Source organism: Impatiens glandulifera, chromosome 2 (genome assembly GCF_907164915.1).
Source record: "Impatiens glandulifera chromosome 2, dImpGla2.1, whole genome shotgun sequence".
In the NCBI taxonomy this organism is placed as follows: domain Eukaryota; kingdom Viridiplantae; phylum Streptophyta; class Magnoliopsida; order Ericales; family Balsaminaceae; genus Impatiens; species Impatiens glandulifera.
Window position 1 is genome coordinate 16,821,447 of NC_061863.1, and position 17,203 is coordinate 16,838,649.

The following is a 17,203-nucleotide window of genomic DNA, read 5'->3' on the forward strand; positions in this document are numbered from 1 at the left end:
TAGGCAGGAGCGGAGCCACGTTCAACCTTACCTGGGTTACAGCCCCAGACTTTTTTTATGCATTAGCAATAACGACGGTAAAATAACGTCGTTATTGATTATTTCTCGTCACTAAAGTGTAATAGCTACAGTAAACTTGCTTTATTTTGATTGTTTGCTTGATAATAGCCCGGATAGAATTTTTGAAAACAATTTAACCCGGGTAGTTTTCAAATCCTGGCTCCGCCTCTATATGTAGGCATGTCATATCTGGCGCATCAATACAAACTTCTCAGCAATTACCTAAAGACTCGGACATCACCAATAAATCAAAGTAATACTCCACAAAAGACTTTAAATATTAGTAACCCCTCGACAATGCAAAAGTAAGTGAGTTGTCGATTCAACATTTTCGTAACACATACGACTAGCAATAATATAATCTTTTTTTCATGCACATGTGATCCGTAAGAATTTTACCATGAATAACGTTTTATCCAAAGAAAAAAATTTTGGATTAAATCTTTGACTCCCATAGTAGTTCCCAACAAAAAATATATATGTAATCATCTTAACGAATAACTTGTAGCAAATTCTCACTAAGTTATTAAACTCGTAAATTCTAGAGAAAAAATGATTAACTCCCCGACAGGCTACACTAGCTTTTCTGAATGAATCTCAGAAAGTGTCATAATAATGACATTATGAATGATACGCATCAGACGACTACGATTATTAAAAATTCGACAATTTCTCTCCAACTAGATAATCTATCAAAAAATTATTGGGATGGTAACCCAAATATGTAGGCATATCATATCAGGCGCATTAATACAAACTTTCCAGCAACTACCTAAAGACTCGGGTATACCCAATGAATCACAGTAATATTCCACAAAAGACTCCAAATACTAGTCACTCATCGACAATGTAAAAGTAAGTGAGTTGTCGATTTAACATTTTCGTGACACATACGACTAACAATAATACAATCTTTTTTCATGCACATGTCATCCGTAAGAATTTCATCGTGAATAACGTTCTATCCAAAGAACGAAATCTTTGATGAAATCTTTGACTCCCATAGTGTTTTCCAACAAAAAATATATGAAATCTTCTTAGCGAATAACTTGTAACAATGTCACACATGTAAATTATTCATATTCTGCCAATGCATAACGTCTTGTTCAGACGGGAACACTTGTTTGTATCATACCAAAAGTAAAACTCTATTATGGGACGAAGTCTCCATAAGGTTTAATCTCCTTCTATATATAATCTAGCTTACGAAACTAATAGACTGAGGATCAAACATGTCCTTAATTGTGTTATTTCTACATATAACAATGGAAGCAAACTTATGATACGATGTAGATAAAATTTTGACACTATACCAAATGTCGTCCCAAAAACTAATCGAATAACCATCCCTCACAATGAATATAGAATGCTCATGAAAACTTTTCCACATAGAATAAATTCTCCTCTAAATGCTACATCCCGCTGGATAATTAGACATTTTGGTGAGAACCAGTAAAACCAATCATGATCACTATCGATGCACAAAGACTATTCGATTCCGTTGTAAATCTACTACACCATTTTAATAGAAAAGCCTTATTAAAAGAAAAGATCTCGAATATTCAGACATTCTTGATCTTTAAAACATTTAACTTTATCCCAACTAACTTGATGATAAAACGATGAGTTGAAGATTCTCATAGAAGTTTACACATTATTCTATCCATTTTCACCGCCACACTCTTGGGGATAGTGAATAATGACACTATATATGTTGGCATATATAACATCACATTCTTAATGAGAATTAGCCGACCCCCTTTCGAGATGAGTTTACTTTTCCATATAGACAGTTTACATTCCATTTTAGTGATAATCGGGTCCTAAGAGACTTTAGATCGTAATTTAGCACAAATGGCATACGAATATATGTTGACGGAAGACCATAAACTTTGAACCCCAACACATTTGTCAACCTCATCCTTCTTCTATTCGAAAAAGAATTTAAGAAAAAGATGTCTGACTTATTAAGATTAACTCGAAAACTGTAACATGCACCGAATAAGCATAAAACATCTCGAAAGTGTTTAAAATTAATATAGGTAGAATGAACCATGTAGAGTGTGTCATCAACGAAAAGAAAATATGATATGACAAAAGGATATCTTCTTGACCCACAACTCTCTCCACGGATGAGTTCCGAGTTTTCTATGAAAACTATCATTTTTATAGAACTTCCATAACAATGACAAACAAAAAAGGAGAGAGTGGATCACCCTTTCTGATCACTCTAGAGCTCTTAGAAAATTCCTGAGAACTCTCATTAACAATGACAGAAAACTTAACCGTCGAGAGACAAAATCTAATCCAACTAATATTTTGTACACATTTCAATTTTGTCCATTACATCAAACAAAAATTCTCAATTGACATGATCATAAGCTTTTTCGATGTCTAACTTGACAAAAACACATTTTCACCTCTTGAATTAGTTGAGTCAATACACTCATTGTCTATTAATACGGCATCATAGATTTGACGAAATTTAATGAACGTCAATTGATTACTAGATATGACCGTCTCTAACACCCTTCGTAACCTGTTGGCCAAATTTTTTGCGATAATCTTATAAAAAGACGAAACGAGACGGATATGCATATAGTTCTTCATATCAATACTTCATAGAACTTTACGAATGAGACATATCAAAGTAGAGTTTCAACTCTTATCAAATGATGAAAATCGATAAAAAAAAAATATCAATTACTTCCATAATTCCATTCATAAGGAAAGGGCGCGCCTTCTTAAAAAAAAGACAAAGTAACACGTCGTATCCCAACACTTTATCACTTCATCACTCCTTAATGGCCTCATCAACGGCCTCCTCAACCTGAACCTCCTCCAACATAAAACGAGCCTCCAACATTTTTTTTGTACTAATTGAATAAAAAATTATATTATTCAATTTAGGTCTGACCTTAAATAACTCATTAAACAAACCCTTATAAAATTTGATAATACTCGTAGAGATTTCATGTTCACTATCATAAACTTTTCCCTCGATCGAGATCAAATTAATCACATTATTTCTTTCTTGTGCGTTAGAGAGCACATGGAAAAACTTGGTGTTTTTATCTCTGACTCTCAACCATGTAGCTCTACTTTATTGGCATGCCCCAATTTCTTCCTTCTTACACATACCGAGTAACTTGCTAACAATGTGAATCCGAGAACTAACATCCTTAGTGGAGAGTTAATGAATCTCATCATCCCTATCAATGATATTAATTTCATTACATGAGTCATTGATTTTGCATAAAATAAAGCATGATCTCCCACGAACCAACTTTTGAGAAATTTACGCAGATTTCAAAGGAGTTACTCGATGGAGAACCAATCGATGTCTAATTCATCCACCATTATTGCATACGCGGTATAAAATCTTTTTTGATCAACCATTACATGACTATGAATCATATTCAATGTCTCATTTATCTTCTCGCATTAGATGACAATTCAATGATCTCATTCGTCTTCGAATTGATCGATCCTCCCATTTAGCCCCTTTTTCATGCTAGGAATCTCACTCAAGGTCTTATTCATCTTTTCACATTGAAAGATAGTGCAATAATTTTGTATTGGTCCTTTTGAGAGTTGCTCTCATTATGTCTCCACCTAAACTTATAAGTGTCTTCTATTAGTTTTCCTCTTCTTGGTCTTTCATTCATATTGCGTGTTAACTAACAACATGTCAATCCTTAATCATCCGCCAACTCAATGCAATTTTGCAATTTGGTCCAAAAGATTGCTTTGTCGACCATGTTGTCATCAGTAAATGCTTTTTTGATAAGATTTGTTGTGTACCATTCTTTTAATATCATCCATGGACAATGATACCTCTTCACCAAGGTCAACCTCCTCCCCAACATTAGAAAAAAAAATTCAATGGTCCCATGACAATTCTCCCTTGACAATGTGCCTTTTTGATGACATATTTCCACATTGAGTTGTGATTCATCTTGAATCACTACTTTGTGTCTTCATTGTGTGTGCTCCATCTTTGTCAAATTTCACATCTCGATTTAGCATAACATTATCTCCACTTTCTTCCAGTCAAACTCTATATCCTTTGACATGCTCTAAAAATCCAATAAAAAAAAATTGCCTTTGGATCCAACTTCCCTTGCATTACCATGATTTAAAGTTCTTATACCAAGAACTCCTTCCTTACCCAATTATTGCAAGCCTTTGAGGTCAAGCCTCAAATGCCAAAACATTGATGGATATTGAGTGACCTCGAAAATAATAACTAAACATATTTGTGAATTACCTTATAGAGAATACACATTGTTTTTATTTACTCCTTCCATAACAACTAAAGTACATTATTCACTAGCAATTATCAATTTCTTGTCTTCGCTAACTACTTAAATTTTTAAAAATAACTTATAAATTATACTTATATAAATAAGTTTTTAATATATTTAATTAATAATAAGTCAAATTTTCAATTGAGTTGTGTGGTTTTGACCATCTGGATAGATGATGGAAAGTTTATTTGGATCATGGATACATTGTCAAAACCACAATAAGTAAACTAGTCATTTCTAGAGCATTGATTAAAATACGAACTAGGGATGTAACAATCATGTTTATATTCAATGCTAGGACCATATCCCATTCAATATAGAACAAAACTAGCCTAAAAATGATTAAAATTAAGAAAACAATATTTAAGACATTGAAAAATAGTTAGTTGGTTAGTCACCCACATTTGTTTACGATCTTTCATCCCCGACCCAATTGTTCTTCTCCTTAGGCCCTGTAGGTCCATCCTCCCCATATAATTCAACCGGCAACTTATAAGCCACATTCTTCAACCTACAACCGATCCCAACAGGCAAACGATTCACAATTTGATCCAACTTATTTCTTATACTATAACTAACTTTTGGACCCCATTTTCTCATGAAAAGCAACCAACACGGTTCCTTAACAAAACCAACTCCATTCCCCAAGTATCCAGCTGAAATTATCTCATAACGCACACTCGAATCCACTCTGAAATTACTATAAGCAGCGTCGTTCCTAATCCCAACTCCAAGCTTCTTAGACCCTTGAATGTATGAACCGGGATGGTGAAAACTAGCATGCCCATTTCTTGACGAGTAAACAATAGCTTTGTTTCCTTCTATAAACTCCAAATTCGAAGCATCCACCCATTTACCACCACTATGTTGCGACAAATACATGTTCCAAAGCTCGCCCGTGAAGTTGCTTATCCTAAGAGTAACATGTTCCCAATCACATACATGCTGCCCGATTTTACCAAGAGGGATATTAATATTACAAAGCTTAAGAGTTCCAGGTCCATTAAATGGACAAAATATCCAAAACACAATATCTGTGAAAGTTCCACCTAAAGCCGGCTTAACATGAACATACACAATACTACTTTCTACATTCCCTCGCTTAACATGCTCTCGTCTATCATCAATAGGCAAATCTATCCAATACGCACCATCGTTAGTTCCATTCGCAGGTAAATTAGAACCCGCAACTTCAATAGGTTCACCAACCAATTCTCCTCGTTTGTAAAGAAGTGCACCGTTCATGAAAAACCAAGAAACAGAGGATGGGAGATATATCTCATCCGGATGGAAGATGAACGTGGGACCATAATGGCTAACCATTGCATGAATCTGGTCGAGATTTGGCATGCATTGTAGTGATGGATTTAAGTTTTTCAAACAAGCTATATTTACATGTTCCCCAATGCTTCCACCGAAGTTACTACAGAAAAATGTACCTAAATGAACGCCTCTACCGAGCATTCCGCGATTAGAGGGTCGAATTTCCCATACTCGAAACAATGAATCGGAGAAACTTGAAATGGTATCGAGTAAAAGTCTGTAAGTTTCACATCTATCAGTTAGGTCGGATCGTACGCACCAAATTTCATCGAGTTCGGGCTTGTTAAGGGTAGTAGTGACCACGAAACCCATGGCTTCATAACCTTCTGGTGGGTTTGGAAACCAGAAACAGCCGGACCCATTAAAGGTTTCTCCATGTCCATCATTAGAGCACCATATTAACTTATAATCAAGCGGCTTTAACAGAGCAGGACAGTAACGTATATTGTCCGAAGATGACACCACTTCCTTAGCCACTAGAACGAATCCTCTTGACGAAGAACAATCGCTAGATTCGCAATAGAAACCAAGGTTGCGGAATCCATCTGGTATAGCTACGGGTTTATAAAATGCAACGGTTGAATTCTTGTAATCACAATCCCAGATGTACTCAAATTGGGTGATTTTAACAACTTCTAACTCTCCTATGTTTATTCTTCCATTAGCAAATCCTTGACCTGGGTAAGATGATGATCGTCATCATCATCTAAAATTAAGAAAAAAATCTAGATCTTGGAAATGGGTAATGAATAATAATACAAATTGAGTACCTGGAGGCCATTTGGGAAGCGGCGACGGGAGTGAGAAGGTCCGATGGCGGGAATGTAAGGAATCGGGAATTCTGCTCCATTGGAAACATTTCCATCCCAACATTGTTGTTGGTCTGTCCAAACACGAAGATCTTTTTTGATCTCTCTAAAGATTTGTCTGTTTGAGGGAGAAGAATCAACTATTGGCATTATCGAAGAAAGATGAAGAAGAAAAGCATTATTATGCTTTTGATTGAATGGAGGAAGTTTATTTGGTATCATGATGATAGTATTGGGTTTGGGCCATCTCATCTAAAGAAGAAGACAGAAGAACGAGGGAAAGAACATAACAGAATGTAGAAGACAGACTCTCCTCAAATCTCATCCTCTATTAGAATTACATGTGGCAAAAAGAATATACACTGTTACCTGAGTTTTGTTTAGGTCATTGCTTGAATGATTGTTAGAATCAAATTTAAACATTACATATATAAAAATACTTCAAATATTTTCTATATTTAATTATATATAATATATATATATTAAAACATTTATAAATTAATAATATTGGGATGTGATATTTTATTAATTTAACGAGATATTATTATATTGATTAATTAATTAATAATTTATTAATTTAAAAAGATTTTACGTATGAACTTTAAAATTTTAAATTCAATGTGATAGTTACCATGTATATTAGTTAAAGGTTAAAATAAATTAAAAAAAAATTTAAGGCACATTCTATGAATTTACATTCACAAATTAATTAAATTTTTTAAAATTCATTATTTTTAATAAGTAAAAATTTAGTTTACGGTACCAAAAAGTTGGTACATGATACCTACGGAGCACCATTAAATATGGTTAGAACTTAGAAGTTAATCACTATGACTCATAAACTAAAAAAGTGTTCAAAAAGCAACCATGATCAATCAACAACGAAAAATATTATGCGAGTATAAGAGAGATCATCAAGGATGCACTTAACAAGATTTTGTGTAGTGAGTTGACATAATTTTAAATTTGAAAGTTAGTCAATGAACAATATCAAACACTCTAAAGTGATCATCAGAGTTCTTATTAGCTGACTTTGACAAATGTGGATCTTTTAAGCGTCACAAACCAGTCAAGTACCCGAACATGGAGAAAGTTGTGTATAAATGGTTTCTCCAACATCAAGAGCGTATGAATATAATAGGAGAGCTAATCATAGAGAAGGCGGTTGAGGCGATGAAGCTTTTGTATCCACAAGATTCTTCATGGTATAAACTTTCACAAGGATGACTTGAGAAATTCAAGTTAAGGCATGGTATCAAATTATATCGCCGTTTTAGAGAAAGTGGCTCATTCGACACATGAAATGGAGAAGAAATTGAAGTCTATAAGGAAAAACATTGATCAATTTCCTATAAAAAATGATTTCAATATGGATGAAACTGGCACTAGTAAAAATGGGCTTTTATCAAAAGTTATTATGTCGGTAAATGTCATAAATTTGTAGGTAATACACATTTACCGATAAGTGCTTAAACTGTCGGCATTTGTCAGCAAAGGTATTGGAGCCGACAGATACATAAACTGTCGGTATATCCCCTCTAAAAAAAACTAGTTTTTGGAAAGTTCCAAAGCCGACAGATATATACTATATCTGACGATATTTCATGACAATACTAACATAAATGATTCACCTGTCGTATGTGTTCTCATTGGCGACAGATTTCTTCCTTTCGGTATTTATACCGAAAGATTTATATATTTGTCGGTAAAATCTTTTGGTAAAACCCCCCATTTTTACTAGTGTGGTTTGTTTTATAGGTTACAAGCTAACAATTTCACTTGCAACAAAACAACTTGAAGGTATGAAACAGGACAAAAAAAGACTTACAATTGTTATTTGTTGCAATAAAGATGGCTACAAAAATTCATCTATGGATCATTGGTAAGTATGCAAAGCCACATTGTTTTAAGAATATCAACATGAATAATTTAGATTATAAATACTGTGCCAACAAAAGAGCATGAATGACTGTGTTGTTTTTCGAAGAATATGTTCGTTGACTGGATGAACAAATGCATAGTAAAAAAATCTCTTAGTAGTAGATAATTGTCAACCCATTCAAATAATATTCAATGGTTACAAAATATTGAGTTGTTTTTTCTATTGCCAAATATGACTTTAAAATTTCAACCACGTGATGCTGGGATAATTAGAGCCTTTAAGATGTACTACCTTAAAAGGTCTTACCGTAAGATTTTGGAAAGATATGAGTTGGACATTACTTCTCCGAAAAATATTAATATTTTAGATACTAACTTGGAACCAGTACAAAATTGAATAAGAGAAAAAATTATTCAATATAAGTATAGATGTCTTTTTAGACATAATTAAATATAAGAAAAAAGCTCACTTAGACGTATGTACTTGTACAACTAGCTCACTTAGATGTATGTACTAATAAAAGGTCATTTAAACATATGTACTATCAAAAATTGGCTCATTTAGCCTCTTTTAATAAACATGGTTAACTTTTATTTTTAAATTTATATATTTATTAATTAGATATTAATATATTTTCTCTCTCCTTCGTTTTCATTAATTAAACTAAGTAATTTATTTTATTCTTAAATTTTTTATTATTTTAATATTAATTTCTCTTTTACATTTCATCTTTTTTTTTATTAGTTTTTATTTCTCATATTTCTTAAATTCTCTTTTTTTTTTTAAAAAAAAATTAAAAATTTATTTATGAATTTTATGTTTGACTGTAATATTGTTTTGAAGGATTTTTTCTTATTTAATTTAATATAATAAAAATGAAAAAGAGTTTTTTCTTATTTAGTTTAATATAAATAAAAATGAAATTAATAATTTATTATTTAATTTTTATTCACGATTTATATTAGTAGTAAAAGAATTATTTTGTCTAATATTTGATTATTACTCTTTTAGTATTTGATGAATGAGTTTTTATTATTATTCAATTCTTAATTCTTAATTAATTTATTTTTGTGTTGAAGGATTTTTATTGTTGAAAGAATTTTCATTGTTATATTCAATTATTGGATCAAACAATTTTAAAATAATTAATAAGTAATGTGAATATAAAAATATATATAAAAGAAGAAGAATTATAGAGTTAAAATAATTAATGATGAATTCTCATATATATATATATATAATAAAATTAAAACAATCAATCATAAATACTCATATAAAAATAATAAAAAATTATAAAAGATAAAAATAGAGGGTTCATTTATTAGTAATAAATGAAATAATAAATGAAAAGGGAAGAGAGAGAAAATATATTAATATTTAATTAATAAATATATAAATTTAAAAATAAAAGTTAACCATAGTTAATAAAAGAGGCTAATTGAGCCAATTTTTGATAATACGTACGTTTAAATTTTAAATGACTTTTTATTAGTATATACTTTAAGTGGGCTAGTTGTACAAGTAGATACGTTTAAGTGAGCTTTTTTCCTTAAATATAAATATAGAAACTAACTTATTATATATATTAAAAAACTCAAATAATAGAAAAAATTATATCTATAAATATAATAATGAATGATTAAAGGAAATATATAAATATTCTTTTTAATTATTATAATAATAAAGCTAACTAAAAAATAAAAATAGAATATATTTATAAATTAAAAAATTAAAAAATATATATTGTAAACACTAAAATTTTATCTACTCAATTTATAAATTTAAAAATAATTATTTTGATTATTTTGTATAAATTAAATAAAATCAAAATAATTAAAATTTAGGCCAAAACATTGTTAAATAATTAATTGAATTAATTACTGTAATAATTAAATCTAATTAATTAAGAATAATAAAAAAGAATTGAGATAAATATTTTACTTATTTTATCTCAAATTAATTTAAAAAAAAATCAAAGGGGAATTAAAATAGATAATTTAGGATAAATGTTTATCCATTTATCCTAAATAAATTATTTATTAAACCCAAAAAAAAAAAATATGGCAAAATATATGTCATATTTATAAAAATATTTTCTATATTTTTAAGATTAAAAACAAAGTGGTAAAAGAAAAAATCAATTTCAAACAAACTCTTAAGCTTTAAATCGTTTGTGATCCTATGTGGCCGGAATTCAGAAGAATCCTATGTGGCCGGAATTCGGAAGAATTGTTGCATTGCAATAGGAACCACAGCCTTCTGATAGGCGCTGGATCCTCATCCAATGCCCAGAAATGCACTATGTCGCCCGCTGCAATAGAGGAAGATGCGCTCGCGAAGCAGCGGATCACAAAACAGACGCTCCAACGTCGATGTTTTGGCCCTCCCTCGACGCTCGAACGTGGGAGCACGAAAAAACGTTGTTTCGCCCTACGTCTTCGTCTTCCTCGCGATGACGAACGGATAAACACATCAACCATCTTTGATTTTTCAAAAATGGAACTTTGTCATTTCTCCACCTTTTGACTTTGTTCAAAAGGTGAAATGATCACCCTACTCCGGTGTCATTTCCCTTGTATTTGGAGGCGTCATCATGGCATATCAACAATTGGCCGGAGAATAGACAAAAGACCATCAATGGTCTTTTAACTTAATGAAAGCCACTTGGTTGATGAACCGACCTTGGGAGGCTATAGCCTCCCTTAAATAAACCGAAGGCAGGAGATCCACTCTTAAACCCTCAATCAAAGTTTTTAAAATATCCACCATTAAAGATTCAAGCTTTTTGGATTTTTGGAATTTTCGGGTAAAGCCTTAAAGCTTTGATCCAAGTATTCACAAAGCTTCCCCTAAGAGCTAAGAAGTGTTCTCCAACTCTTAATAAGCTTCCAATCACCCTCTAATTCAATCTTTCAGTTTAAATTGAAATTTTTATATTTCAGTTTTTACAGTTTCATATATTGTATAGTTGTTGGATTTTTTATTGTAAAACGATCCTAAGATCGTTTACAAGATTTCTGTTGAAGCAAAACTTAATCAATCAATTTAAATCAAAAAATCCCAAATTTGAATTTGGAAAATTTTAAAAATGGATTTTTTGTTAGCAACCCAAAAAGCTTCCTAATATGTTTCTAATGATGTTGGGAACCTATTTGGATCAATTTCAATCCATTCCGATCAAGTTTGATCAAAATCCAAAATTTTCATAAAAAATGAAGATTTTAGTTTTTGAATTGGTTAAAAAGGACAACCAATATTCATGTTTTGGTTCCATTCAACGATATGAAGCATAAGAAATTTATTGACAAACGTCTTACGCTTCATCAAAGCCCCAACAGCATAAATTCTTTTTTTTTACCAAAACTATTTGGTTTGAATGGAACCCCTCCCCGATCGAATGATACATCGGGATGGTATTCAAAATGATTCAAGAGGGGACTATTGAAAGCTTCACATGCCCTTGGATCAAAGGATCTAGACCTAAAACGAAAACATGAAAATCTACAATTTTGATGTTCTTGAGAACCGAGAAACTTAGCCCTAGCTTAGCTAGGACCGAAGGACATCAACGCATAGGACTAACAAAAATTAGCCAAGGCTAACTCAAGACTATAGGACATCAGCACCCATGAGGAAAATTAGCTAGAGGTTAACCTATGACCGAGTGATCTTCGCATTTTGGACCGACAAAATTAGCTAAAGACTAACCTAGGAACGAGAATTCTCACACCCGACCGAGGGACATCTACACATGACCTAGGATGTTAGCACCTTGACCGAGGGGGTCTAGCACCCCGACCGAAGGGATTCCGACCCAGAACCGAGGATTTTAACTCTTGACCGATAAAAATCACACTTAGGACTAAGGACACCGGTCCTATGGTCTGTTTGTTTTCATTTTAATATTTCAAAATTATTTTATAAAAAAATGAAATCATTTTTTGACTTAGTCATGAGAAACCTTTCCCATGACTAGATAAATGGGCCTTAAGGTTTCTCATGGTTTCCCTATAAATACACCCCCTTAGCTACTTCAAGAAACACAAGATTTTCACTCTCAAGTTCCCATATGTCGCCATAACAAAATCCTCCCTTTGTACATTAAGTGGCAATTTTGAAAACTTACCCAATCAACCACCAATTAGTTAATTGATCACAAAAGTTGTTTGAGATTTAAAATTTTACCCTTTCAGAAATTAAGAACCACCCCTTTATAAGTTCTTGTTTTTCTTTTGTTTTGTCTTTGTCTTTACATAATAATCAATGTTTTTCCTTTGCTTTTTCAATTTTATAGTGTGATTGCATTTTTTAGCCTAGGTTTTATTTTCTGAACCTTAATAATGTAAATATGTAAAAATAACCATAACATGTAAATAAATAAAATGAAAAAAAAATATTTATATAAATATTTATTAACATGTTAATATCTATTCTGAAAATTTTGATACAATTTGGATCACTAAAACTTAGTTATAATAGGTTGAAAACTAGAAGAACCTAAAAATAGGCACTTGGAATATATTTTATAACTTTTATAAATATATTATATATAACTTATTTAAAAATTAATTTATAATATATTAATTTCTCTTTCTTAATTATATAAAAAAATTGTAATATATTTAAATATAATATATATATATATATATATAAATAACATATTAATTTATTTTTTCTAATTAGGAAGAATTTTAAAAATTAATTAGGGAAGAGAAGTTACTATTTTAGTTATATATTTAAATATATTATAAATTAAAAAGGAAAAATTAATATTTTAATTATATATTATTTAAATATATTGTCAAATTACCTCACTTAATATATATATTATATGATAAGAGAGAAAATAAAATAAAATAATTTAAAAAAATATTAATTTTAGAACAATTAATTAAAAAAAGATAAATTATGAATAATTAAATCAAATAAATTATATATATATAAATATATATAAGTTTTTATAAATGCAATTATGAAAGTATTCCTAAATCAAATATTTAAAGCTCCATATTTAAATATAATATATATATATATATATATAGTTAAAATATTAATTTTTTATTTAAATATAATATATATATATATATATATATATATAATTAAAGTATTAATTTCTATTTCCTAATAATTGTTTTTTTTATAATTTCAATTAGTTTTAGGTAGTGAATTATAAAGAGAAATGATGAGATAGAGAGAGAAATCTTATGTGACCGCGGCAAAATTCCTCCTCATCGAACAGTTCTTCTCTCATAAAGACTTTTGGGTTCTACCCACGGTTTTGTGCCTTAGGGTTCCGCTCGTAGGGAATCGTCTTTCATCTGATCTATTTGCTGATGGCGTCCGGTTCGTATAGAGGTGGGGATTTCTACGGATCCGCACCCTTCAGATCGAGGTATGCTTATAATTCTCCGTGAAAGATAGATAGATTGTTTGCTTATTTGTTTTCACAATTCCGACGACAAGGAGGATTTTTATTGTTGCCCCGTTATCATCATTCTCTCTTTTGCTACCTTGCGTTTCTCTGCCTGTTCGTTTGTTGATCTTATTAGAGGGTTAAAAAAATTGTGATGCACAGGGATGGGCTTAGTACAAGACCTGCTGTTGGTTCCGATGAAATTCAGTTGCGGATTGATCCAATGCACGGGGACTTGGATGATGAGATTACTGGCCTACGAAAACACGTTAAGCAATTGAGAAACGTAAGAGCTTTTTTTTTTTTTTTTCTCATTCTTGATCTTTAAAATTATGCTTGTGCTTGTATATCTGTCTGTATTTCATGCAATTTTCTTTAAAATTGGGTATGTGGGTTGTGATTCTTATTTTGTTAAGATGATATATGAGTTTCATCTCCATTCACTATCATCAATCCTCCAATTGTCCCATATAATTGTCTGACCTATTGTTAGCTGAAACTGTCAAGGCAATTGCTTAATCGAGATTAGCTTCCATGTGAAATTGGGGATGTATATTGATAGCTCAGTTGGTGTGTTTACTAGGGTAATTCTGTTGATAGGCCCAACATTTGTTACTTTCATACATTTGTTACTTTCATACCTCCAATTCTGCTTAAATGTCTCATCTAAAGTTTTATTAAATTCTTAGTACAATAGATTCTATTGTGCTGCAAATAATGGGTTTCAACATATGGCAAGTTCATAAAATTAGTCTTAAGAGATGCAATTGATGAATTGAACTTTTGAAAGGTAAATTAAGATTTTTTTAGCAAGCAACTAAAGAGATTTATACACATATCACTAAAGAGATACGGCAACCATTGTAACTCAAAAACTGTTGCTGCCATACTCCTGTATTCAGCCTCGGCCGATGCTCAACAAGCTGTTACCTTTTTTTTCCATGAAAAATGTGAATAAGTTGATTACAAAAACCAGTTAGTGCTGCAAATTTGACAAACTTCACAATGATCAACATTCATTTTGCAATTAGGAAAGATAGCTTTCATTACTCTATGAGACTATTGTCCCAATCTCTTATGGACTTTATTACAGTCAATGGTAAAAATATTGAAAAAACAACAGTCACTAGCCTGCCTAGTATTCACTTTTAGGAACAAAGAAGTGCAGATTAAAAAAAAATCTTTTCCCACCAAAATCAGCTCCTGTTTAAGTTCCTCCAACGTACAATATTTTCTGAAAAAGTACTATAATATTGTCATCATGAATAAGTCTTGCCATTGACATTAATTATACATAAAACCTTGCACAATTAAGACATTTTTGAGATGCAATTTAGTTCAGAGTTTGATTGTCCATGTTTCAGTAATTTATTTTTTGGTTCCGTTAGGTCAAATAGAGGCTTCATTTTCTTAAGTTCGGTCATGCTATTCCTATTATTTCAACTATGGTCTCTTGTGCCAGAACCAATAATCCACAGAGAATCACTACCTAGCAAGCCAATATCATTTAAGCTCATGCTGAAAAAAGAAGACGTTTATGGCAAAGTTGGAGTTTCTAGGCATACTTGCATTATATCCAGAATTATCTCCAAATCCCTTTGTATCTTTCATCTTTGTCATGAATTCTGTAAACATTTTGTATTATCTAGGGTTGCTTCAAAATCAAGTAGTGTCTCACGACATGGGCACAATTCTTCTAACTATGGTCCTTATACTGTTTGAAGTTTGAACTAGTCTGGATAACCCGGGATGTTAAAACACCCTTCATTTGAATGACCTTGTATCGCAATGTTCACAGATTACATTCGTTTCTCCTACATTCTGTTTGACTTCAGAGGCATGGAAGGATTTCTGGCTTCCTTTTAACTGTTCTTGAACATTCATCTCAGATTGATGTTCCAGTTGGGAGTTCACCTTTCTCAACATGTAATTAGCATCGTGAACACCTTATGGACAAAAGGCAGAAGTTCCATAATTAGAATCTGATCTTTGATATTTTCAAAAGATTCATTTAACCCCTTTTTCTTCACACCCTTGGTGCCATCCGTCCCATTTGTCATGATTTTTTGCTTTTCTTTTGATCCAAAATGCTCTGATACTGTAACAGTTAGAAATGGATGAGATAATAGAGTAATAGAGGATATTTTGGTTTATTTAGAATAAAACACATTAAACAAGGCTAGTAGATAATCCTTTCATTGTTGTATATGGTTATGCAGGTAGCTCAAGAAATAGAATCAGAAGCCAAGTCTCAGAATGACTTTCTCGATCAGTTGGTATGTGTTAAAAAAAATATTTCTGTATGTGATAAAACTTTTAAAAACCCTCTTGGAATTGACTATTATTATTATTATTTATTGGTTGATAACACAGCAAATGACATTGATCAAAGCCCAAGCAGGAGTGAAGAACAATATGAGAAGATTAAACAAGAGTATAGTTCAGTCAGGATCTAGCCATGTTATACATGTGGTTCTTTTCGCCCTCGTTTGTTTTACAGTTGTTTACTTCTTGGCGAAAATCTCAAGAAGGTAAAGATCCGATTGTGCAGGTGTTTGCTCATGTGTATTATAATACTACCTCTTATGCATATGAAGACTATCACATTCATTATGTCTTATGAGGAATTTGTTGAGATAAGTTGTCACTGACTCGAATCCGAATCCAGTTGTTGTCAGAATGAACCTAATATTTGAACATTTCATCTAATACTCTTAACTTCTCTTCAAATCCAAATTGGTAACATCTCAAACAACATTTGCAACAGTAACATAACATTCATCCAAGTTATCATAATGGTGCAGTCATGTTCACAAAACTCATAGATAACTATGCTTCATTTGAGGACCATGTGGCTAACAAATTTAAAAAAATTACTACTCTTAATCAGAGTTATTGTATTTTGGTGAAAAAATTAAATCATTTTATTAAGAAAAACATCCCAAAAGTGTTTTATTGAGTGACTTTACAATTAAACTGTAAGGTACAGAATTACTTTTGTCCTGAACTGAGTACGAATTACCATTAGAGCCTGGTTCTCAGGATTAATGTTCTCCAGGAATACTCTTTTATGAAAAAAAAATTAATAAAAAATTTTGAAAAACTTTTTAGTGCCATTTCATTAAACAAAATTCTATGCCATCTTTGTCGTTCCCCCACAAGAAGGGATGACAGAATTTAGCAATTGTACAAACTGCACACTATAGCTTGCTATATCTAATCCCAATTGATGTTCTTGATGCTTAAGGAAATAAAACACAAAATGCGGTATGAGAAGAAGGAATGTTAATATAAGCATTTTGTCTGACAATTCATTATAACAAAAGATACTTTAAGTTCAACAAAAGGTACACAAGGGGCACAATAAGAACATATTTTAAATTCAACAGAAGGTTCACAAGGGACA

At 31.5% G+C, this 17,203-nt stretch overlaps 2 protein-coding genes across 2 annotated transcripts; one reads left to right on the plus strand and one right to left on the minus strand.

The window, feature by feature from the left end:
* Positions 1-4,646: 4,646 nt before the first annotated feature.
* On the minus strand, positions 4,647-6,740 carry LOC124926667. The gene is made up of 2 exons (XM_047466944.1): positions 6,464-6,740; positions 4,647-6,370 (listed from the first exon to the last, which is right to left on the minus strand). The coding sequence occupies exons 1-2, from the start codon at positions 6,564-6,566 to the stop codon at positions 4,779-4,781; spliced, it is 1,695 nt and encodes a 564-aa protein (XP_047322900.1). The 5' UTR covers positions 6,567-6,740; the 3' UTR covers positions 4,647-4,778.
* A 6,845-nt stretch (positions 6,741-13,585) lies between these two features.
* Positions 13,586-16,499, plus strand: LOC124927075 (bet1-like protein At4g14600). Its single transcript, XM_047467420.1, has 4 exons — positions 13,586-13,776; positions 13,960-14,083; positions 16,017-16,073; positions 16,171-16,499. The coding sequence occupies exons 1-4, from the start codon at positions 13,718-13,720 to the stop codon at positions 16,330-16,332; spliced, it is 402 nt and encodes a 133-aa protein (XP_047323376.1). The 5' UTR covers positions 13,586-13,717; the 3' UTR covers positions 16,333-16,499.
* Positions 16,500-17,203: the final 704 nt, after the last annotated feature.

Excerpts from the sequence above, each read along its gene's own strand:
- LOC124926667 (XM_047466944.1), bottom strand. The coding sequence starts at position 6,566 with ATGTTGGGATGGAAATGTTTCCAATGGAGCAGAATTCCCGATTCCTTA. Across the intron at positions 6,371-6,463 it reads GCTTCCCAAATGGCCTCCAG|GTCAAGGATTTGCTAATGGA; the intron begins GTACTCAATTTG and ends CATCTTACCCAG.
- LOC124927075 (XM_047467420.1), top strand. The coding sequence starts at position 13,718 with ATGGCGTCCGGTTCGTATAGAGGTGGGGATTTCTACGGATCCGCACCC. Across the intron at positions 13,777-13,959 it reads TCCGCACCCTTCAGATCGAG|GGATGGGCTTAGTACAAGAC; the intron begins GTATGCTTATAA and ends TGTGATGCACAG. Across the intron at positions 16,074-16,170 it reads ATGACTTTCTCGATCAGTTG|CAAATGACATTGATCAAAGC; the intron begins GTATGTGTTAAA and ends TTGATAACACAG.